We start from the raw sequence: 24,576 nt of genomic DNA, 5'->3' as shown, positions 1-24,576 counted from the left end.
CTAGCGGCAGGGATTGCACTTCTCGAGGCAGTGAGTTGAACATCTTTAGGCAACCACTGGAGAGCTGTCTCGCCTTCCTCTCGGTTGACACCTGGGTATTTCGATGCTCCTCTTGTTACAGGTTTTGAGATTGTGTATATCTTGCTACATGCTGAAGTCTCCTTGGTTTTCTTTCACGCTGATGAGACACAAAAACACATACTGGCTGAAGACTGTCATAATTACTAACTGCTTGATGTAGGCCTGCAGTGCTCATGTCTCTTGCTTGATGTGATTATTCTGAGAGCTTTTTTCTGTAGAATTAGCACATCCTTACAACCTGCAGAATGTCCCCATAATAGTAGGCCACAATTGATGTAGCTATGAAATAGTGCCTGATATACTGTTATGAGATATTGGTCACTCAATACACCTTTTAACCTTCTCAGAAGGAATATTACACGGGAGAGCTTGGAGCACACGACACTGTGTGTTCGTTCATTGTTAGTTTCCTGTCTATCATGAAGCCCAACAGTTTGACAGCCTCCATATTATCATGGCATCTGATGTTGTTAAGGGTAATATCAGATGTGGTGTTTTTCTTCATTCATAATTCATTTTATTTTTGATGAACCATTCTTTAATGTTTTGGAAGAGTACATCTGTTTCTTGGAGTGATTCTGCAGCAGTTCTCCCTTTGGAAAAAAGGGTGGTGTCATCAGCAAACTGTAACATATTGTTGTTATAACCCATATCATTGACATAAATAAGGAACAGGAGAGGCACTATGAGGGACCCTTGCGCTACTCCATGTTCCACCTATTGTTCTTGTGATGTTGTTCCATGAATTGCTATCACTTGTCTCCGGTTTTCCAGATAACACTGAAAAGTTGCCAGAACAACACCTCCGACACCGTAACACTTCAGTTTATTGTGCAGTATCTTGTGGGAAATGCAGTCAGATGCCTTGCTCAGATCATAGTGTGTCAGTGCCACACTTTCTCTGTCTTCGAATCCTTGCCTCATTTTTCTGGTTAACTCCAGTGCTGCCGTGAACGTCCACTTTCCCTTGCGAAAACCATGCTGTGTGTCCTGGAAGAGCTTATTTACTTCAAAATAATTCTGTAACTGGAGTTTCATAACAGACTCCATAACTTTAGCTAGAATAGGAATGATAGAAATTGGTCTGTAGCTGGACACTTCACACAGGTCACCTTTTTTTGTAGATTGGTACTGTCCGTACTAGTTTCAGAAATTTTGGGAAGACACCAGAGGATAAGCATTTGTTAATTGCTATAGATAATGGTTGAGCAAGCTCTAGAATAATTTTCGTCAGCATTGTGCAAGACATACCATAGATATATTCGCTCTCTGAGTTCTTGTATGACTTAACTATTTTTACGATATCCTTCAGGTGCGTTTCCTTCCTGTTTCCAAAATTACTACTGGTTATGTTTTTCATGTGACTTGTGTGGGCCAAGCCTGAGTCAGGTATTTCATTAATAGTATTTTTCACTATCCTAACAAAGTACTGATTGAAGGCGTCAGGGCTACCGGAATTTAAGGCTAAGGTGGGTTTTTTCTGCGCTCGTTTGCCAGATTCCAAGCTACTTTCATGGATTGTAAGCCTCTTTAATGAACCTGTCATTGTATCTCTTTTTTCCCTCCTCCACTTGCTTTCTGTAAATTCGTTTGGCTCTTACATAGTTACAATGAAGCAGGTCTCTAGATGGGAGATCTGTAGCTGCTTTTATTCGGTCCCTGAAAATTAGCACAATGCATTTTAATCTGTTTAGCACAGGGGTATACAACATCTTCCCTGTAGTAGGTGTGTCCCCTCCTTTACCTTGGCCTGTAGGATACTTCTTGAGGATTTCTGGAAATAAATCATGAAATTTAGCTTTTAATGATTGGAGTATACATTCGAATGAGACCGAGCGAGGTGGCGCAGTGGTTAGCACACAGGACTCGCATTCGGGAGGACGACGGTTCAATCCCGTCTCCAGCCATCCTGATTTAGGTTTTCCGTGATTTCCCTAAATCGTTTCAGGCAAATGCCGGGATGGTTCCTTTGAAGGAGCACGGCCGATTTCCTTCCCAATCCTTCCCTAACCCGAGCTTGCGCTCCGTCTCTAATGACCTCGTTGTCGACGGGACGTTAAACACTAACCACCACCACCACCATTCAAATGAGGCACTGACCCCCATTCCTGCAATTTTTTGCTGCCAGTTTACACTTGACAGGGCTATTTTATTATCAATTAGTCTTTCTTCTTTTGTGATCCTTTTACTAAATGTGTAACTTGAGTGTAATGAGCTTGGTTGCAGTTGGCTCGAGCATTTCATACTTTTTTCCATTACTAATTACTATGGTCACCAATCATTGGTTCAACTACACTGATATTATTGTCCCAGATATTGAGGTTAGTGATAACTGTGTCTAGGCAGTCATCGCCTCTTGTTGGCAGTCAGTTTGCAACAAACAGCCCATAGCTATTTATCAAAGTCATGAAGACACTCTTTATAGTGCTTCCATCACCTGTATGTATGTTGAAATCTCCACACAGTGCAATTTTAGATTTAAGACGTGGTAGGTAGGACAAATAGGTTTCCATTTGTGCAATAAAGTTTTCAAAATTACCATCTGGTGAGTGGCACACAGAGACAATTATAAGGTCAATATCTGTTAACACTAGTGAAGCTAATTCTAGATCTTGGTCTGTGAAAACCTAAGTCTATTTCTTTTACACTAAGAGTTTTGCTTGCATGTACAGATACACCACTATGAATTTTAGTAGTTCGACACAATGAATTTACCATGTCCAAATATTCAATGAGTCTGTAATAGTCACCTTCTGCTTCGTCTAACCGGTGTTCACAGATACACAGATAGTTCGACTTCTTCTACAAAGAATGATAGAAGGTCCACCTTGGTTCTTAAACACTGTGCATTAACAACTGCTATAACTTTGGCATATATCTATCATTTCTACTGTTACATCTGTGAGATATCATGGGGCCTTGGGTTTTTATTTCAGGCACTATTTTACTGTGGCGCTGGTCGATCTACGGAATAAAAAACGCCTGACAACAATGGTCTTTGGCCATAGTGTTGTGTCCATCACCTTGTCCTTTAGATGGAAGTCCACACCAAACTTGAAGCTGCTGTTCACACCCTTTGTTTCCAGTTTTTCTACATGAAAGTTGCTATATCCTGGAAAGATTTTTTAAGGAATTTGGTTACATTTTCAGTTGTTGTGCCGTTTTTCATTTTTCGTGAATGAAACCATGTTTTCTCGCCATATAGCATTACTTGTTTTTCACCAGTGCCTATTATCTGATTTTTTCTTTATCTAGTACTTGAATTTCTGACTGATGCTATGGCAGATGCTTGAGGTCTTTCTTCCTCTACACTTTTCTTTAGTGCAGTTGCATACAGCTTTTTTGGTTGTGCAGATGCATTCTGCTTCGATTTGTGTATGTTGTAGGTTTGTTGTTTTCGTATTGTGAATGATACTGGCTGATCTGTAGATCGAAAAGTTCTTTTCCTACACTGTACATCACGCCAATTTGTATATGTATTGGGTGAAGGTTTCTCATCTGAAGGTCTGGCGAATATGTAGGGACTGGTTTCATTTATACTGGCTCCAATTTTCGAATTGTCCAAAAAGTATTGGTAACACATTGACCTTCAGTCGCTTCGTGGACTGTAAGCTCTTTATTGATAGGCTTATTTGTTTGTTCCGATTTGTTACATGCATCTGTCGTTGTTGCAATGTTTTCTTGCCCTCTTTTTGTTTTGTAAGAGAAAATACTGGTAGTTTTCACACACAGATTCTGGTTTACACTGTGGGTTATTGATTCACTATCGTTTATTTGTTCCAACTCGCCTATTGTGGTTAAAGTTTCTTTCGTATGCACACTCAGTTTGTTTTTCAAGTAATACAGGAGGTTGTGACGAACTTACATTTGAATTTCAAATAAATGGAGCAGAGCCGCGTGCTCCAGGCTCAGTGGTCGACCCTAGATTTGCTATTGGACATTTAGTGTTGCTTTTTTTAGCAATTAGTGTGATATTTTTCGTGGTTTTCAACTTTTTTTGCGGAATAATATTGTCAGATTTGATGCTAGCTTTCCTAATCTACAGTTTGTGGCGATCACTGTACTGAGTGCATTCTCTTTTTCGAACTGTCTTTTATTAGTTGATTTACTGTTTTTGTTAAACCTTCAACTGCACTGGTTAATCTCAGGTAGTTTTTCGTATTATTTACATCACAAGCACTGTTTTCTATTTCCAGAAGTTGAACTCCACTTCCTTTACAGCTTTGTTTTTGTGAGTTGTCCTGCATATCAGAACTTTTGCATTCATCACTGATTGTTATATCGTCAACTACTTTCACTTTTTCACTGCTGCTATGACTGGTTCCAGCTGTTGATATGTTGCTGTAGACGCCATTTCCAAAGGTCCTTTGTGTAAACTGACTTCACATGCACCACAGCAGAACTTAATTTTTCCTTTTGAACTATTTACTGGGCGAACTTCACTGTTGGTAAGTTCAACACATTCACTGTCAAATAAGTTCCCACACCATAATCCACAAATCACACTTATGTCCGTTTGTTTTACCAGTTTCTTACACGTTTCACATGATCTGCTAACTTACCTTTCCGCCATATGCTGTGCTGTGCTGTGCAATCTGGTGGTGGCTAACATACACTGTATGAAACGAGTTTCGTAAAAGATCCCTTTCTAGAGCAGCTTTCATGTAAATAGATGTGCTTACCAGTGCTGTAAAAGTATTACAAATGTGCTGAGTCATGTAGTTACACACTGAAGCGCCAAAGAAACTGGTATAACAAAACAGAGACATGTAAATATAATATGGCACTGCGATCGGTAACGGCTGTGTAAGACAACAAGTGTCTTTCGCAGTTTTTAGAGAGATTACTGCTGCTACAATGGCAGGTTATCAAGATTTAAGTGAGTTTCATCGTGCATTAAAGTCGGTGCACGAGAAATGGGACACAACAACTCCGAGGTAGCAATGAAGTGTGAATTTTCCCGTAACACCGTTTTAAGAGCCAAGGACTACCATCTTAACGTTGGTGGGGAGGTTTGTGTGTATCAGTGATCCACTGAGCTGTGCTGGCCGGAGCTATGCATCCAGTAGGGTCACCCATGCCAGACAGGTCAATTGGTGAGATTCCAGACAAGGAGTAGGCCCACAGGGGGCTTCTATTTTGGGAATATGTGGATGGCAACCACATGGGCCCTTAGGTAAGTCTGACATTACTTCCACTTACTTGTGTCAGGCGTCTTCTGTTTTCTTGCATATTGGCCTCCCCTGGCCAACTATTACTCTTTAGACCCCAATGGTATTAAGTTTCGAGACCTGGGTGTGTATTTCGTTTCTCTTTTCTATTCTCCAACGATCAAATGTTGGCAAAGAACTCTGGTGTCTGCTCGGGCCGCCGATACCTGTTTGCAGAAACAAAACTCTGGGAAATGTCAACTGAAATTTGAGAAATCAATCAGACCTCAAAGATTTCAATGCAGCTGTGCCAACAAACTCTACCCCACATCCTTGAAGGCATGTGTCATGAGACCCCTCGACAGTGTACGACACACAGTGTATACAGGCTACAAAGCCAATGGGGAGGATGAAAGGCGAACTTATTTCGAGCGCCTTTAATTATCGGGAACATATCTGCTAAGAGAGGTACCCCGAAAGAAAATCGTGGTCCTCCTAGAAGGGAGTTAAGCACATGGTTGGTAACCAACTCTCGGAAAACACAGACTACTCCCAGTACCCAAACGAGCCTCGGAAACAGCTTAGTAAATTCAGTTGGGTATGTAGAACAATTAACAGAAACCTAAAACACAAAACCAGGAAAGACACTCAAATTAAATTTTACAAAGCTGTTGCAGTTCCCACACTGCTCTCTTGAAGTGAGACCTGGGCGATTACCAAGAAGCAAGAAAGCCGGATTCAGGCACAAGAAATTAAATTCCTTGGAGGTGTTAAAGGTTGCACAAAAGAAGACAGGCTAAGAAATCAAGATATTAGAGAAGAACTGCAAATCTTTAGCCTCAATGATAAAATTCGAGACTACAGAAGAACATGGAACGAACATCTGCATAGAATGGAGAGTGAGAGACTGCCCTTAAAGGCAAGAAATTATACGTGCCGTGGGAGAAGAGACAGGGGAAGACCCCGACAGAGATGGGTACCGTAACAGGCAGTTCCTGCCTAATACCTGAAGAGAAGAAGAAGAGGAAGAAGAAGAAGAAAAAGATGAAGATGTAGAACACCATTTCACGAGTGTACCGTGAATACCAGAATTCCAGTAAAACATAAAATTTCCGACATCACTGCAGCCAGAAAAAGATCCTGCAAGAACAGGACCAATGACCTGTTAGAAGTTATCTGATGACTGAAGAGAATCGTTCAATGCAGCATAAGTGCAACCCTTCCGCAAATTACTGCAGATTTCGATGCTGGGCCATCAACAACTGTCACCGTGCAAACCATTCAACGAAACATCAACGATATAGGCTTTCAGAGCCGAAGGCCCATTCCTTTACCCTTGATGAATGCATGACATAAGGCTTTAGGCCTCGCCTAGGCACGTTAGCATCGACATTTGATGTTGATGACTTGACACATTTTACCTGGTCGGACGAATCTCGTTTCAAATTGTATCAAGCGAATGGTCCTGTACGGTTATGGAGACAGTCTCATTAATCCATAGACCCTGCATATCAGCAGGGAACAGTTGAAGCTTGTGGAGGCTCTGTAATGGATTAGAGTGTGTGTGGTTGGAGAGATATAGGATCCCTGATTCATCTAGACGACAGGTGACACGTACAGAAGCATCCTGTCTGATGACCTCCATCCATATATGTCCATTGTGGTTTCCCTATGAACTTCGGCAATTCCAGCAGGACAATGCGACACCTCACACGTCCAGAATTGCTACAGAGTGGCTCCACGACCACTCTTCTGAGTTTAAACACCAAAATACCAGATTTGAACATTATTGAGCATGTCTGGGATGCCTTGCAAAGTGCTCTTCAGAAGAGATCTCCACACCCTCGTACACTTACGGATTTATGCACATCCCTGAAGGTTTCGTGTTGCCATTTCCTTACATCACGTCAGACATTAGTCGAGTCTATGCCACGTTTTGTTGTGGCACTTCCCGTGCTCATGCACAATATCAGGCAGGTGTACCAGTTTCTTTGGCTCTTCAGTCTGTAAAGAGTAGTGTGAGAAATGTTAAGCGCTCACAATCACTACGTCCGATTCAAGCAGATTTGTTGGTGGTTTTTATAAGTGAAATTGTAAATTGTGTACCTTCCTACTAGTTGTAATTCTTCACTTGCTTTGTAATGAGCTAACTCGCTATGAGCTAATGAAATGTTTTGTCTAGAAAATATTTTGATGGACTGCTGTGAGAACATTACAATTTCTATCAAGAACAGAGCGTTAGAATCATGTACTTACTGTGTAGCACCATATTTGTGGCAGTATTCCTTACTATATGTGAAAATATAACATATCTATTTTTAAATACTTCAATTAGTTACTCAACGTAGAGGAATCTTGTACGACAAAACTAGAGCAGATTAACAATCAAAGCTACACAGTTTTGAGACGTCACCATTTCAGTCGATTCGTCAACAGATTTTTGGTACTGCCACATTTGATTCGAGTGCAGACAGACCGTGTTAACGGGCACAGTACTCCACTGCCCATCGTCAGATTGAACCTGGGTTCTCTGCTCACCGGCCATCTCAAGTGGCGGTTGCGTGGCGTCAGCAGGGGCCAGCATCCCAGGACGATGACGACAATGCCTTACCACCACACACATCAAACGACGACTCCCTTGACAGGCGGCTGCCTGTTGACGGTGTCCGACGATGGTTACGGCGGTTGTGTCACTCTGGCGCCTCCTAGGCGATAGCCTGCATTACGACGGTGATCAGTACAAAGATTGCGACGGCAGTGACGATTACGACCTGGTGGCGGCGCTAAGCGACCGAGACTCCAATGCCCCACGACAGACGATGTTGACGACCAAGCTGCCGGTCCTTAAATACGGTTTTCTGCCTCTGATGTCTGCGGTTCTTCCCCAGAAGGTCGGTGGGATATTCTGGTGTCGCTTGGCTGGGTAACTAACCCGATTACTGCCCTCCATGTTGACACCCTGGCGTGCGGCAATCCGCTGACCCAATTACGCTACAGTATCGTAGCACTGAACGGCTTCTTTCTCCCAGTAATCCTTCGCATTTTAACTACCCTCATTACTGCAGAATTCCTACCTTAACCACTCTCATCCTTCGACCCTGTACGCTGAGTTACACTGTTCGCCGCCCAAGGTTGGCGAATAAATTTATGCAACACACAAGAGTGTGTGTGCACAAGTAGACGATGCCATATCACATCTTGACAATACACGCATCTCACATGGCTCTCTACCAACTGCGCCAAGGTATTTCGAACCTTTCCACAAAACCCTGTTGTGTAAATGAAGAGAACTGGCGTTAAAGGTATAATGTAGAAAGTGTGGCTAGATGCTTTGTACACCAGTGCAGAGATTTTTGCAGTAATGCACGTCTGATAATACCACATGTAGAGACATTACAGACAATAGTTTTCGCTGCCCCAGTAGTGAAAGAAATCAGGCACAACCAGTCTGGTGTACACTCTGTCCTTTACTGTACATTACTCAGGAGGGTTTCTGCATATTTCCTCATCTCTACAAACCACTCGTGCGTATGGCAAAGGGTGCCTCCATGGTAGTGTCTCATCCAGTTCCATTTGCATATGGAGCACAGCGAGAATGACTGCTCAGTTGCCTATGCATGGACTGTAATTACCTTGACATTGTCTTTGGAGTCCCTCGCTTACAGTGTAATAGTATATTCCCATGACCTTCACGTAATACTAGTTTCTGAAGCCTTAAAATGTGGGCATTTGGTAGACAACAACTACGTGCCACTTACACTTATTCGGCAGTTACGTGACACTCTCACGCCCTTTTCGCTTATACCTGTTAGTTTCATTCCTTTTGGATCCAACACACCAGAATAATATTCACGTATGAGTTTGCAAAAATTATTTGTCTGCAGTCCCCATTGTAGAATCACTCAATTTTTATGTATCACGCTAGTGAACCTGGTCTGCCACCTGCCTTACCTATGTGATCACTATTTTTATATACCTGTCTTTTATTATCCACGTAATCATATGAGTCAACTTATTCCAATTTTGATCCACATGCATTGAAACTGTAAGATCTTTGTATTCTGTGAAATGCACACTTTTACATTTCTAATTATTTTCGAACCACACATGTACACCATGGGCTGTGTGACACTTCGGAGGCATTCTTTTTGTTGCTGCTTGGCGCCTTCCAGAATGACGAGATGCCACTGAACGCCACAAAAACATATCCCAGGTCATAATGCTCCCTCCCCCAGTCTGGACTCTTCTGACGATTGTTGCAGGTTGGTTTCCACCTGTCCGATGGACATAAAACGTGGTTCACACGAAACTGCCACCTGTCGCCACTCAGTGGGCAGTAAGTTGCAGTACTAACGTGCAAACTGCAGCCTTCATTGTCAAGGAACAGCAGTCAGAATAGGTGCCGGAACCAGGCATATGATATGGAACCACATACTCTGCAACGTTCGCTGAACAGTCGTTAAGGAGGCACTGTAGGCAGCCCATTCTTTCATCAGGGTGGCCACTTGCTCAACTGTTGCGCCTCTGTTCACATACAAATGTTTCCGCAGCTATCGCTAACCCATCAGCTCTGGCTCATGGTGCACCACAGTTGTCTTCGCACCAGATGTGGGTGTCGCCATTTTGCCATGCGTGGTATCTTTAACAACAGTGGCATGTGAATAGTTTACAAACTTACCCATTTCAAAATGCTTCCATCTTTCACCGCAAAGTTAATGATCATGCGCATTTCGATGTCAGATAAGTCATTCAGCTTCGGCATGACGACAACTTCACAATTTTCTGTGTGCCCGAACATGATTTATGTACCCCTCTGCCCCCTACACAATTCCTACTTTTGTCAGTTGCCGTTTGTGAGTAGTTATTGCTTGTTGATATACGTCAAACATAGATCCTGGCCACATGGAGGAGGCTGGACAGTTTAATTTTATTGTGGGTGGTACAGGATAGAAGTCTTATTTCTTACATGTGTTACCTTTTATTACTGACTGTGTTACTGTATCTGCCACTGCATAAACTGTTTTATTGCAAAAAAATGGAACTATGGTATATATTTCTTTTTAGACTGCTCCACTAATTTCTAATTTTGTAGCTGTATTTTCTAATTTTTGAGTAGCATTACTTTGCAGTGTTCTTCTATTACAGGTTTGGAAGACAGGTTGCAGCTAGTACTCACGAGTCTGCAGCAAAACCCTGTTTGAAAATTCAGACAGTTTTGCCTTTGGCAAACTACGAAGTTCATTAGATTTGTATAGCCTTTTTTTTTTTTTTTTTTACAGGAACGATACGGGCACCTTTGCTTTATGTTCCTTCAGAGCAGCTTTTACGTATTGTACGACATGTACGGTTTTCTGATTCGGTTACCTATACAAATAACTAAGTTTTACAGCTCCTGCGGTCTATAGTTCGGCAGAATGCTGGGTCGGGCAGCGAGAGTGTTGTCAGAAGTCCCACTCGTGTGGCGTTGCACAGCGAGTTGCGTCACGGCCCCTGCAGAGTCCCTTTCAACATGACATCAACATGAAGGAAATGCACTGGACAGAAAGAAGATGTGGAAAGAGGGAAAATCTGCTGTAGCAGTGTAATAGTACTCTGTGTATCTTGAATATTGCAGTGGTTCCAAATGCTCCTTGCAAATAATTTTCAGCAATCAAAAATTTATAGGAAATTCGTGTTTACTACTAATGAAGTATTTTAGTTGAGTTTTCACAGTAGGAGTGTTGCCTCATCTTACATTATTTAGTAGATATCGGTCATTGTCGCCCTAGTGCTGATGCTGGAGTAATTACATGTACTACATTGTACAGGTGGAAAGAATAGGTGAGAGTTGTTTTTTTTGTATTTTTAATTTAAAAAGTAACGAAAAGTGAGGCAGTTGAGCTCCTTTTGCCTTACTGCCGCAATGTTTGTTGTACCGCTTGCGTCACGTCAGCATGTCTACCAGCTTCTGCTTCTTGCTCTGCCTGGCCTTGTCCAGTGGCGTGTCCCCATTGGCGTCTCTGGCCCCTCTGTCGGCCCCAGCCTCCAGAAGCGCTGCCGCCGCCTCCGTGTGGCCCCAGTACGCCGCCCAGTGCAGCGGCGTACTCGCATCGTCAGCCCTGGCGTTGGGGTCGGCAGAGGACCCAGCCAGTAGCCGCACCACAGCCGCACTGCCGTTCCATACGGCGTAGTACAGAGGCGTCTCGCGCCTGTTGTTCCTGGCATTGACAGACGCCCTGGCCTGCAGCAGACGCCTCACTGCCTCCACACTTCCACTCGCTGCCGCCCAATGCAAGGCGGTGTTCCTGTTCTCGTCAAATGCCCGCACATCTGCACCAGCTTCGAGCAGCACAACCAGCTCCTGCACTGCCCCCTTCTTAGCTAACTGGATCAGTCTCCTGTCCTTCTCTCGTTCAGGGAGCCTCCTGCGCAAAATCCGTGAATGCTCAGTTTCTGTCAAAGCACACACCCCTGACGAAGAAAAGTATCATAAATACAGAACTGTTAGCACTTCTAGAAACACATCTGCCCAGTGAATCTACAAATTCTCCCTTGTGTGATACTTAACAGTAGGTAAGTCTCTGTATATTACAGTGCAGGTTAATAACTGTACCGTACTCAGTCACTCTCCATTACAAAATTTTACATTCCATTTCTTTAGAAATTCACCAGTCACATTTTGTCACGCACATTTCCGACAGTGGAGCATGCAGACGTTAAACTCCATTGATACAGACACTTTATGCATACAACACTACTATTTTATGTGCATAAGTCCGTTCTTAAATAATCAGATCTCGAGGTATGTAAAGAAAATTTCCTGCCGTGGGTGCAAAAAATTTTTCATAGCTATTCAGAAAGTTTCTTGATACAGTCTTATCAAATATAGAAAGCAACCATTTACCTATAAATCAGTTATCCAAAGTATTTCAGATGTAGCAGTGACACACACACACACAAACACACAAACTTCCCACCTAAATTAGTGTGGCTTCTGTGTTCCTGAAGACAAGAGTAAAACTTGTTGGCTATGGGAGTAAATTAATGTTTCATGCACTTGTCTAGAGTACAATACAAAATACTGCACAAAGTAAACCTTGTCTTCCTGAACACACTGTGCACTTCGCACCACTGATGTATGCACTGTGAAAGGCAGCATGTTATTGGCATGTCACAGCTTCACTGCAATGAGCCTAATAAAAATACCTATTTTTATGCTGAAAATTGTGTTTTGCATGTGCTCAGGAGTAACGTGAGCAAATGCTTTATCATTTAAAGGCCACTGCCACCAAATTCGTACTTTTGCTCTGCTAAGTGACATATTGCAGCTGGTAAATTCAACAGTTATGAACTGATCAAGTAATTACTTCTTTTCTATTACATAAATAGTGCACATGCAGGTACTAATGTCAGTGTTTGAACTAAAACACAGACCCTTCGTATACTGAAAAATCAATCACTGTCTTCTGAGAACTGTCAAATGACGTGGCAGAAAGTGTGCTTTCTCAATGACAGTACAGAGGCCAAAAGCCTGCAAGCACTTTTGACCAACACCGTGCGTCATTAGTAATGATACTGGTGCTGGCACTACACCTTCTCCTGCATCTGGTGTGTGTACCGGTTTACATGGACCCACAATCTGATGTAGACTACTGGCAATGGTGCAGCTTCAGTTATATAACACACACAGCACCTAGTGAGGTCAAAGTCACACCCACATATTAAAAAAAGTCCTACAAGTCCGAATGAAACCCTTAGATGTAGCACAGGAGACTTTAGTATAGAGCAACTAGACTGACTGATGTAGAGATATTTGTCTATTACTACTGATGTTCTTATGGTAATCATGATTACTGACATTGTCAGACATTTACCTTACCATGTGCTCCCATTGGTATTGTACCTTTTCTGGAAACCACACTTAAATTAGCAACTGGTTCCCTCATCATCGGTTCCAGGGCAACATCCTCCATGCTTCAAGACAGCAGATTTTCTTGGTGATGAAGTACCAGAAGTTTGTATTCTGTCAGGAGAATCATATGTGTGCTTCTGCGTCTCAAGCGTTTTGGCTGTTGCAAGGAGGGGAGCTATTTGCACTAAATCTATTGTTCAAGCAGACACATGTCACGTACAGTGCAAGGAGATTCTGCTATACATTTGTGGTGTTACACCACTAAGGGTGTGTCTGAGCTGCAAACCGGGTACAGGCACATGCTACACGCAGGTGAACTGCGAAAGGACACCACACCAGGAAATTTGATGAGTCTCGTTCTTGCCACTGATGTCAATTTGTGGACCTGACGAAAAATCACATCTAAGAAACTCAATACTGTCAGCTCATAAACTTTCTTAGCATTTTTCTGGAGTTTTTACGAATACTATACATATATATACCTCATTAATCACGACGGATCAGTCCAAATCGTTGCAGCATTACCAACAATCTGGTTTTACATATTATTGGTTGCTTTAGCGTTCTTCCCTTATGGTACATACAAATACTTAAGATAATTTAGTCAGAAAACTACCAATGACACCTTCTAAACAAATAAGTTTATGATACTTAATATAGTTTTAACTTTATGACTCTGTGAACGATTTTCATTTATAATTTTTAGCTTTCAATTTTTTCTCTGATGACTCCTGTAAAATATTATCAAAACGTTCTATCTGATCGTAGGCGGCAGCAACCAGAAACGAACGTAAAAATATCGTTCTGTTGTGGTTAGTAGTTTCGATAAAATGTACTTTGCTTAAGCAATAATGTTACTGATTTCAATTTAATTCACTGCATAGAGATAATTAAGTCATTCACCATTGAATGACCAAATATGCACTGACTTCATTGAAAACCGTTCTGACATGCTTAACCTGGTCTATAATGTAATGGATTTTTAGTGACAGTTAGAAATTTGTACCACATCACTACTAGACTGGAGATTTTTTCTTTAGTATGATCAGTTATCTTAAACTTTGTTTTAGAGGTTTCAATTTAGGAGATAATTAAAAACAGTTATTTATTGCTCAAGCATGAGTGTCTTTAACCATCGTATCCCTGAAATAGTGGTTTACAGCCAGGTGATCATTCAATTGTTTGTTTCAATTTTATGTGAATGTACGTTTCTCTGGTATTTAAAGCTATTTTTTTCCAAACATCCAACTCGATACTAAGTTCAGTCTACTACGTGGCATTACATACATAAACATAATACAATCCGTATAATTTCTCTCCGAGATCGGTAATTATCTGCTACCTGCCAGCTTTGATTTGTGTGTTCATCATGACATTGTTTGTTTTGTTTTTTGTCAGTATTTGGTGACCTTGTAATATCATCTAAGATAAACTAGTTTGTGGGTCATCAGGCCTCCAATCATAAAACTGTCCTTCCTGGGGTGTTCCAATGAAACAAAAAGATGTATGGATCTAGGCTAGACGTTGTTTTCCACTGCTTTCTTGTCTTCTATGACGTTCAGATACATTGCTTACGTCCATGGTCTGCAACTCTCAACAGTAGTCTTGTGCTATGGTACTAAAGACAGTCCTAAAGATCTGATCTGATCCATTATAAATGTTTTTTGAAAGCCTGCGACTGTGAAAACAATAGGTTTGTTTATAAATAAATCTTGCGCTACCAGTGACGCTTGTTCTTTATTTACTTTTCCCACGACTCGATTCGGGAAATGATTCCCATTTTCAAGTGTGACTTTTATGTGTATTCAGCAATTTTTTGTAATTGTTTTGTTTGTATATGATATTTTCGAAGTGTAAAGTGTACAACTAATTGTGTGTGATGTTTAGTGTGTGTGAGGCTCTCCACAAATGGACCATTAGAAAACTTAAAAGTCAACGAAATGAAGTAGACTCTCACACATTGACAACATCAATAGAAATGGCTTAATGCATACTAAAAGCGCACTTGAAAATGGGAATCATTTCCCGAAATGCGTCGTGCGAAAAGTAAATAAAGAAAAATCGTGACTGGTAGCAGAAGATTTATTTATAAACAAAAGTGTAGACCTAACGATGTCGTGACGTCATATGAACTTATATAAGACTGTGTTCTGTTAACACATCTGGTGGTCAGTAGAAGTCGTGCTGATTGTAATGTCTTATTTTGCTGATGATATTCGCGGTCATGAAGGCTACCATGTGGACATGATCAGGTATTTTGTTCATGAATGTCCATCTTTATTGCACATTACTGTACAATACACAACGAGCAGTAACGGCTTACAGCCATCATCAGGGCGGTTACTAAATGCAGAAAACTCTAATGCCACAATAATAGGATTAATTGGCAGCAGAATAATCTACGAATATATAGATATGCCTCACAGCCATAACATACCATTAGGAATATTCTGATACGGATGTAAACATGACGCAGTTTGTACACGCAGTTACATGAGCAAGTACTGGAGATGGCCTGAAAGCGGCCTGTAGATATACAGACACGATCTGTAGCTGGCAGAAGTCGCTACTGAGATAGTAAAACAAATTTCCTGCTTCAGTGGTCTAGTTGTTTAAAGCAAATATATACAGTCATTAATTAAAATGTTTCCACACAGCTAAAGTGTGTATGCAACAGTAAATTCTGAAGTATATTACATAGCAAAAAACAAAAGAAAAAGAGAAATAAATATGTAACATCAGAGTAAAACCTTTTTAGCAAAGTTTGCAAACAAAACCTGACAAAACGGGACTAACTACAGTGGCCACTGACTGCTTAGAAAGCCAAATAAAACACTCCATAGAGAGGCCACGAGGTAGTGCTAGCTGGACAGTCCTCTAAATATACTATCGAGCTTTGACAATTTTAATGAAATAACTACTTTTTCGTATAATGACCTTCCATGCAGCTTCATATTTTATTTACATTCTCAGCCTAAGAGGTCATAGCCGCTTCGGGACACTCCTTTTTGGTTTGTTATGGCATTCAGTCATGGTTACTTCTTTATAAATTCTTATATTCTTTCCAATCTTAGTCTTCAGCCAGTTGAATCTATTATTGTTACAGTAGCGTATTTCCGTTTCCTAACAGATCTGCAATAAGCTGAAACCAGGCATTGTGAATTTTATGATGGCTTAGCTATGCTATTTACTAGCCAAAATATTTAGTCAGCATAGCGTAATATTACCAATCTAGAACCTTTCAATTATGATCTGTTTCATTTCTCTGTCATGGACACCGCAAGCCCGCAATAAATTCTCTAGGAAATATTGGTTCGGGTAAAATGTTCATAACAATCGTATGTACATGTAAACTCTCTACCAATTACAGCCAGTAGCTGCCTTTAAAAAATCCACATTTATTCTATTGACACTGGTTGCTTTATTTTCCAAACCGATTTCATCATCTTACATAAGTACTATGCTGTCTTGGCCTTCCACATTTATTCTATTGACACTGGTTGCTTTATTTTCCAAACCGATTTCACCATCTTCCATGAGTACTACGCTGCCTTGGCCTTCCACAGTACTTCCCCCTGTAATGATACGCTCCTGAGGGTCCACTCATCTCTGCATTCACAAATAAGGATATAGGAAGGTTAAGACAGTGCGTAATTACTTCGCGCGTCGAGGACTGCGTTCCGTCCAGGTCCATTGTCTCTTCCGTTCGAGGCTACTTTGCCGTTTAGTTCTGCTGTGTAATGCGTAAGGCCGATGTTTCATCTTCATAGTAGTTCTTTGGCACATAATGGCACCGCTTGTAAGTATTAGTCATATTATGCTTATTGTCATAGCCTTTGTGCACTTAATCCTCTAAATATGACGTTGCAGTGTTATTTCAGTGTTTATTTATGCCTTGCAGGCACGTGGAATAACGTTTTGTGGTTTCCTATTGTCGACCTTTTGTTACAGTGTCGTAGCTGTGTTTACACGTGTTGTCACCATTTGTGCAACGCTTCTCTCAAAGTGCAGATGGAATGTGTTCAGCCGCCACATGCTTCTGCCATGGCATATTTTTCGTACTAATCGCTTGATACAAATTTTATAAGCGCAGCACTGTTACGCACAGGTTACACAATTCTCATAAATTACAGATTGGTGGTTTGGGGACGTGAAGCTGACTTCCAGTGGCATCCCACACGTTGCTATATCGGATTCAAATTAGGCAAATTTCACTATGATGCTCCTCAAAACAATGTACCACTAATCTTGCATTGTGACACAGAGTGTTGTCCTGCTGAAAGCCGACATGGGCGGTGCAAACCATGCAAAAAGATGAAGCTGGTCATTATTAATGTTCACGCTGTCATAAGGCGTCAGATCCTCCAGAAAGCGCTGGTGAATGTCCCCTGCATCGCAATACAGCCCTCAATGTCCTGTGTCTGTGGCATGGTGCGCGTTTTAAGCAGCCCAAAACGTTAGGTCATATGACCAGGAGCACGCTTACATTGCTCTCCACTCCTATCTCAGTTATCCTTTCCCGTCTGCACTCGTGACAGAAAATGTCGTTGGGTCAACATCTGAAGCCGCAATGGTCGTCTCCTGCAGATTTCAATGTTCAGTGATGTGCGTTGAACTGTACGCTCCAAATCACTTGTGCCTGCAGCAACTTTGTACTCTATCGTCAGATCTGCGACAGATCATCGCTTATCCTACTTTACAGACTTGGCAGGCCTGAGCCCTCCACACTCTGACTGGGATGTAGACACCCAAACCTCGCCGCCTACACAGGGTTCACAGTCCTACTTTTATCACTTGTTATAGACGCTGAGGGACTGTAGCATGTGATCAGCCATCTACCATAAATGGCAAAGCTAGATGACTATTCACGTGCTACAGTCCCTCAGCATGTGTAGCAAGTGATAAAAGAAGGACGGAGCATCTATAGTAAATGATACAAGAAGGACTGTAAGAGTATGTGTGTATGTGTATGTGTGTGTGTGTATGTGTGTGTGTGTATGTGTGTGTATGGCAAAGCAAAATTCTGTTCTTTTCCAGAATGTCAGTGGAGTTCCCAGTTTGTGGTTTGCATACACCATCGATAGAATTATTCATTTGTTCCTGCTCCAATTATATACTTTCTTTACCACGTCACGTGCCTACGACCTCACCAGCAAGTGTACAGTATCAATATACTCCTACTGTGGCCTGCTGTATACGTGTAATGAGAGGTAAGTTTTGTGCATATACAAAGTTTTCTCCTTTGTACTAAAGTTAAAGTTTGGTTTCTGGCCTTATTTTCGAATCTCATGATTTACATGTTGCCGCCAACAGAGAGCTGAATAAGACAAATAGGCTGTCTGTTCTGTAAGTAAACTGTTCTCGCTTGTTCTCTTTCATGTCACACAGTGTAAAAGTACGCATGTTTTGCACATTACTGCATTTCTAAATAATATTGCTTTCCAAATGGCGGTGTCTTAACCAACTGTTTAGTGTTCATTAGTTTCTATTCCTTTCAAGAAATTTATATCTAATTCCTTTGTTTAAAGATAATCTTTCATAGTTTGTATTTAGACTTACGAAAGTACACTCTTTACATGTACATCTACATTAATACTCCACAATACACCATAAGGCTCTTGGCGGAGGGTACTCCGTAACACTACTAATCATTTCTTGCCTGTTCCACTCGCAAATAGCGCGAGAGAAAAAGGACTATCTATATGCCTCCATATGCGTCCTAATTTCTCATATCTTATCTTCGTGGTCGTTACGCGCAATGTATGTCGGAGGAAGTACAATCATTCTGCAATTAGCTTCAGATGACTGCTCATTAAATCAGTTGTGCTCCTCCAGGAATTTCGTTTTGCTTGCCAATGATACAAAAATTACAATAAAGAGCAAATCAAATGGTCTTAGAACGATCGGCTACTAAAATATTTGTGGACATTAATCACTGGTTCCTAGCCAATTGTTTATCACTAAACTTTGAAAAAATACACTACATGGAGTTCAGAACTTGTAAGGGGTGTCTCACGAGTATATGCCTAACATACGACGACAAGCACATAGAAGAAGTGGACAGTGTTAAATTCTTGGGGCTACAGGTTGGTAATAAATTCACCACAGAACTGCTGAAGCGTCTTAACAAATCTCCGTTTGCAAATCGAACTGTGTGGCCCACAGGGGAGAAAAAATGAAAAAGCTGGCATACTGTGCTTACTTTCATTCAATAGTGTCATATGGGATTATTTTTGGGGTGATTCATCAAGCCAAGCTAAAGTTTTCTGGGCTCAAAAACGTGCAGTAAGAGTTGTATGTGGTGTGTACTCAAGAAAATCTTGCAGAAGCCTGTTTTGGGAACTAGGGATACTAACCACTACTTCCCAATATACTTGTTCATTATTGAAATTTATCATTAAAAATATATCACTTTTCAAACCAACACCTCAGTTCATGGAATCAATGCTAGAAATAAGAATAATATTCACAAGGATTTAAAATCACTTACTCTTTTACAAAAAGGTGTTCATTATTCAGGAACACACAATTTCAATAACTTTCCAGCAACCACAAAAAGTTTAACAACCAATGAAATTCAGTTTAAGAGAAGCCTAAAGGATCTGTTGGTGGCCAATTCTTTCTACCACATTGATGAATTAATCAATAGAACCAACTGATTTATTTTTTGTCATCAATCTACTGACTGGTTTGATGCGGAAGTTCTCTAACGCTATAGATACAGCAATAAGGAATAGCGCAGTAGGCAACACAGTTGAAGAGGAATGGACGTCTCTAAAAAGGGCCATCACAGAAGTTGGGAAGGAAAACATAGGTACAAAGAAGGTAGCTGCGAAGAAACCATGTTTAACACAAGAAATACTTCAGTTGATTGATCAAAGGAGGAAGTAAAACATGTTCCGGGAAAATCAGGAAAACAGAAATACAAGTCGCTGAGGAATGAAATAAATAGGAAGTGCAGGGAAGCTAAGACGAAATGGCTGCAGGAAAAGTGTGAAGACATCGAAAAAGATACGATTGTCGGAAGGACAGACGCAGCATACAGGAAAGTCAAAACAACCTTGGGTGACATTAAAAGCAACGGTGGTAACATTAAGAGTGCAACGGGAATTTCACTGTTAAATGCAGAGGAGAGAGCAGATAGGTGGAAAAAATACATTGAAAGCCTCTATGAGGGTGAAGATTTGTCTGATGTGATAGAAGAAGAAACAGGAGTCGATTTAGAAGAGATAGGGGATCCAGTATTAGAATCGGAATTTAAAAGAGCTTTGGAGGACTTACGGTCAAATAAGTCAGAAGGGATAGATAACATTCCATCAGAATTTCTAAAATCATTAGGGAGAGTGGCAACAAAACGACTATTCACGTTGGTGTGTAGAATATATGAGTCTGGCGACATACCATCTGACTTTCGGAAAAGCATCATCCACCCAATTCCGAAGACGGCAAGAGCTAGCAACTGCGAGAATTATCGCACAATCAACTTAACAGCTCATGCATCGAAGCTGCTTACAAGAGTAATATACAGAAGAATGGAAAAGAAAATGAGAATGCGCTAGGTGACGATCAGTTTATCTTTAGGAAAAGTAAAGGCACGGGAGAGGCAATTCTGACGTTACGGCTAATAATGGAAGCAAGGCTAAAGAAAAATCAAGACACGTTCATAGGATTTGTCGACCTGGAAAAAGCGTTCGACAATATAAAATGGTGCAAGCTGTTCAAGATTCTGAAAAAAGTAGGGGTAAGTTATAGGGAGAGATGAGTCATATACAATATGTACAACAACCAAGAGGAAATAATAAGAGTGGACGATTAAGAACGAAGTGCTCGTATTAAGAAGGGAGTAAGACAAGGCTGTGGCCTTTCGCCCCTACTCTTCAATCTGTACATCGAGGAAGCAATGGTGGAAATAAAAGAAAGGTTCAGCAGTGGAATTAAAATACAAGGTGAAAGGATATCAATGATACGATTCGCTGATGACATTGCTATCCGGTGTGAAAGTGAAGAAGAATTAAATGATCTGCTGAACGGAATGAACAGTCTAATGAGTACACAGTATGGTTTGACAGTAAATCGGAGAAAGACGAAGGTAATGAGAAGTAGTAGAAATGAAAACAGCGAGAAACTTAACATCAGGATTGATGGTCACGAAGTCAATGAAGTTAAGGAATTCTTCTACCTAGGCAGTAAAATAACCAATGACGGACGGAGCAAGGAGGACATCAAAAGCAGACTCGCTATGGCAAAAAAGGCATTTCTGTCCAAGAGAAGTCTGCTAATATCAAATACCGGACTTAATTTGAGGAAGAAATTTCTGAGGATGTACGTCTGGGGTACTGCATTGTATGGTAGTGAAACATGGACTGTGGGAATACCGGAACAGAAGAGAATCGAAGCATTTGAGATGTGGTGCTATAGACGATTGTTGAAAATTAGGCGGACTGATAAGGTAAGGAATGAGAAGGTTCTACGCAGAATCGGAGAATATGTGGAAAACACAGACAAGGAGAAGGGACAGGATGGTAGGACGTCTGCTAAGACATGAGGGAATGACTTCCATGGTACTAGAGGGAGCTGTAGAGGGCAAAAACTGTAGAGGAAGACAGAGATTGGAATACGTCAAGCACATAATTGAGGACGTAGATTGCAAGTGCTACTCTGAGATGAGGAGGTTAGCACAGGAAAGGAATTCGTGGCGGGCCGCATCAAATCAGTCAGTAGACAGATGACCAAAGAAAAGGGCAAGAGAGTGCCTTAAACCTCTATCCGCTCCTCCGCCCTCTTTGACAAGGCCGTTGGCAGAATTAGGCTGACTTCTTATGCCGGAAGTCTTCGGCCGCCAATGCTGATTATTTATCATAATTTAGGCAGTGGCGGGGATCGAACCTGGGACCAAAGACGTTTTGATTATGAATCAAAGACGCTACCCCTAGACCACGGAACTGAATATCCAAAAACAAAGATGATATGACTTACCAAAGAAAGCCCTGGCAGATCGATAGGCACACAAACATACACACAAAATTCAAGTTTTCACAACCAACGGTTACTTCATCAGGAAAGAGGGAAGGAGAGGGAAGGACGAAAGATGTGGGTTTTAAGGGACAGGGTAAGGAGTCATTCCAATCCCAGGAGCGGAATGACTTATCTTAGGGGGGGAAAGGACAGGTATACACTCGCACACACACACATATCCATCCGCACATATACAGACACAAGCAGTTATTTGTAAAGGCAAAGAGTTTGGGCACAGATGTCAATCGAGGCGGGAGTACGGAGGCAAAGATGTTGTTGAAAGACAGGTGAGGTATGAGCGGTGGCAACTTGAAATTAGCGGGGGTTAAGACCCGACGGATATACTGAAGGGCAAGTTCCCATCTCTGGAGTTCTGACAGGTTGGTGTTAGTGGGAGGTATCCAGATAACCCGGGTGGTGTAACACTGTGCCAAGATGTGCTGGCCGTGCACCAAGGCATGTTTATCCACAGGGTGATCCTCATTATCAACAAACATGGTCTGCCTGTGTCCATTCATGCGAATGGACAGTTTGTTGCTGGTCATTCACACATAGAAAGCTTCACAGCGTAGGCAGGTCAGTTGGTAAATCACGTGGGTGCTTTCACGCGTGGCTCTGCCTTTGATCGTGTACACCTTCTGGGTTACAGGACTGCAGTAGGTGGTGGTGGGTTGGTGCATGGGACAGGTTTTACACCGGTGGCAATTACAAGGTTAGGAGCCAGAGGGTAGGGAAGGTGGTTTGGGGATTTCATAGGGATGAACTAAGAGGTTACGAAGGTTAGGTGGACAGTGGAAAGACACTCTTGGTGGAGTGGGGGAGGATTTCATGAAGGATGGATGTCATTTCAGGGCAGGATACGAGGAAGTCGTATCCCTGCTGGAGAGCCGCATTCAGAGTCTGATCCAGTCCTGGAAAGTATCCTGTCACAAGTGGGGCACTTTTGTGGTTCTTCTCTGGGAGGTTCTGCGTTTGAGGGGATGAGGCTCTGGTTATTTGCTTGTGCATCAGGTTGTGAGGGTAGTTGCGGGATGAGAAAGCTGTTTTCAGGTTGTTGGTGTAATGGTTCAGGGATTCCGGACTGGAGCAGATTCGTTTTCCACGAAGACCTAGGCTGTAGGGAAGGGACCGTTTGATGTGGAATGGGTGGCAGCTGTCAGAATGGAGGTACTGTTGCTTGTTGGTGGGTTTGATGTGGACAGACGTGTGAAGCTGGCCATTGGACAGATGGAGGTCGATGTCAAGGAAAGTGGCATGGGATTTGGAGTAGGACCAGGTGAATCTGATGGAACCAAAGAAGTTGAGGTTGGTTCAACCTCATATGTGTCGAAGTCGAGCTCTCCAATTATTTTCAGGATCGGTTTTCTGTCTGTTCAACGAACAGCAGGCACTGTTGGCGAAATTCTGTTTTCTTACTGCGCTGCATTAGGCTTTTTGTCAAAACCCGAAAGTATTAATTCACTATGTAGGAGGGAATACTTTTTAAGTCCAATAAAAAAATTTTAATCCATTATCAATTTTATAATTCTTGTTTTGCTGCCATTTGTCCCCTTCAATAGTTGCAGAGACTACCATATCAAGTAAACGTTTGTTGTTTTCTGCTCTGATTAAGCCTAAAGACATATTGAATACTCTGTTGCTAGTCATGGTCCTCTATATCTATTTTTCAGGTACCATTTGGATTGCCTTTGACTTTAACGTGACATGACTGGCATTGAAGTCATGTTGCCACCATACCAATTCATTGTCATATAGGAGTTTATTTCCATAAAGACGAAGTCAAATATCAACGTCTGATACCAGTGGCCTTTGATTTCCGAAAGGAGAGGGTATCCGTAGAATGGGTTTACCCAGAAAAATACAAAAAAACTTGCCAGATAGGTGTGAAACTCTGTGAGCAACAAGGGGTCGTTTACAGCTGGTGGGGCGTGTGCTGTGGCATCAAAAGGACTGCATCGGTTTCCTGGTCGGCCCTTAATCAGTAGCACACCTCCAGGTCTGACTCTTGCTTTCATTGTTGGTGATGTTTTCAGTTCCACCAGAGGTTCTCGCATACATCCCTCATAGTAAAGTAAGACTCAATCCACGGTCCTATCCCAACCCACTGTGTATCTTCAAATCTGATTCTAGTGTTTTGAAAAAAAAAAAGAAAGAAAAGAGTAACTATAAACGACAATGGGAATTTCAGCCAGGAGTCTGCGTGATGTGAGGAAGCCTAATAGTTAAAGTGACTGCTTGTGGTGTGCAAGATATCCGCTTTGACTAGCAATGTGGCATAAATTTTTCAATGGTCATTGCGTATGGAAGAGTCTGAACAAGTGATTTAAAGTAAAACATACAAATTTTATATATTGAAACACATAAACTACTCAACATGTTGCTTATTGCAATGCTGCATATTATTTTGTTTTCCTATCCATACTCATCAACATTCCAACA

The 24,576-nt window shown here is 41.6% G+C and overlaps 1 protein-coding gene across 4 annotated transcripts in view; it reads right to left on the bottom strand.

Annotated features, from left to right (window-relative positions):
* Positions 1–10,888: 10,888 nt before the first annotated feature.
* Positions 10,889–24,576, bottom strand: part of LOC126284587 (putative ankyrin repeat protein RF_0381) — a 66,005-nt gene continuing 52,317 nt past the window's right edge. For all 4 annotated transcript variants that reach the window (XM_049983613.1, XM_049983616.1, XM_049983614.1 and 1 more), the window contains one exon: positions 10,889–11,635. In XM_049983613.1, the coding sequence (XP_049839570.1) occupies positions 11,155–11,635 (481 nt within the window). In that variant the 3' untranslated portion in view covers positions 10,889–11,154. The remainder of the gene's footprint in view (positions 11,636–24,576) is intronic.

Source organism: Schistocerca gregaria, chromosome 8 (genome assembly GCF_023897955.1).
Source record: "Schistocerca gregaria isolate iqSchGreg1 chromosome 8, iqSchGreg1.2, whole genome shotgun sequence".
Taxonomy (NCBI): Eukaryota; Metazoa; Arthropoda; class Insecta; order Orthoptera; family Acrididae; genus Schistocerca; species Schistocerca gregaria.
The sequence above is the reverse complement of the archived record's forward strand: the minus strand, read 5'-3'. Positions and strand labels throughout refer to the sequence as shown.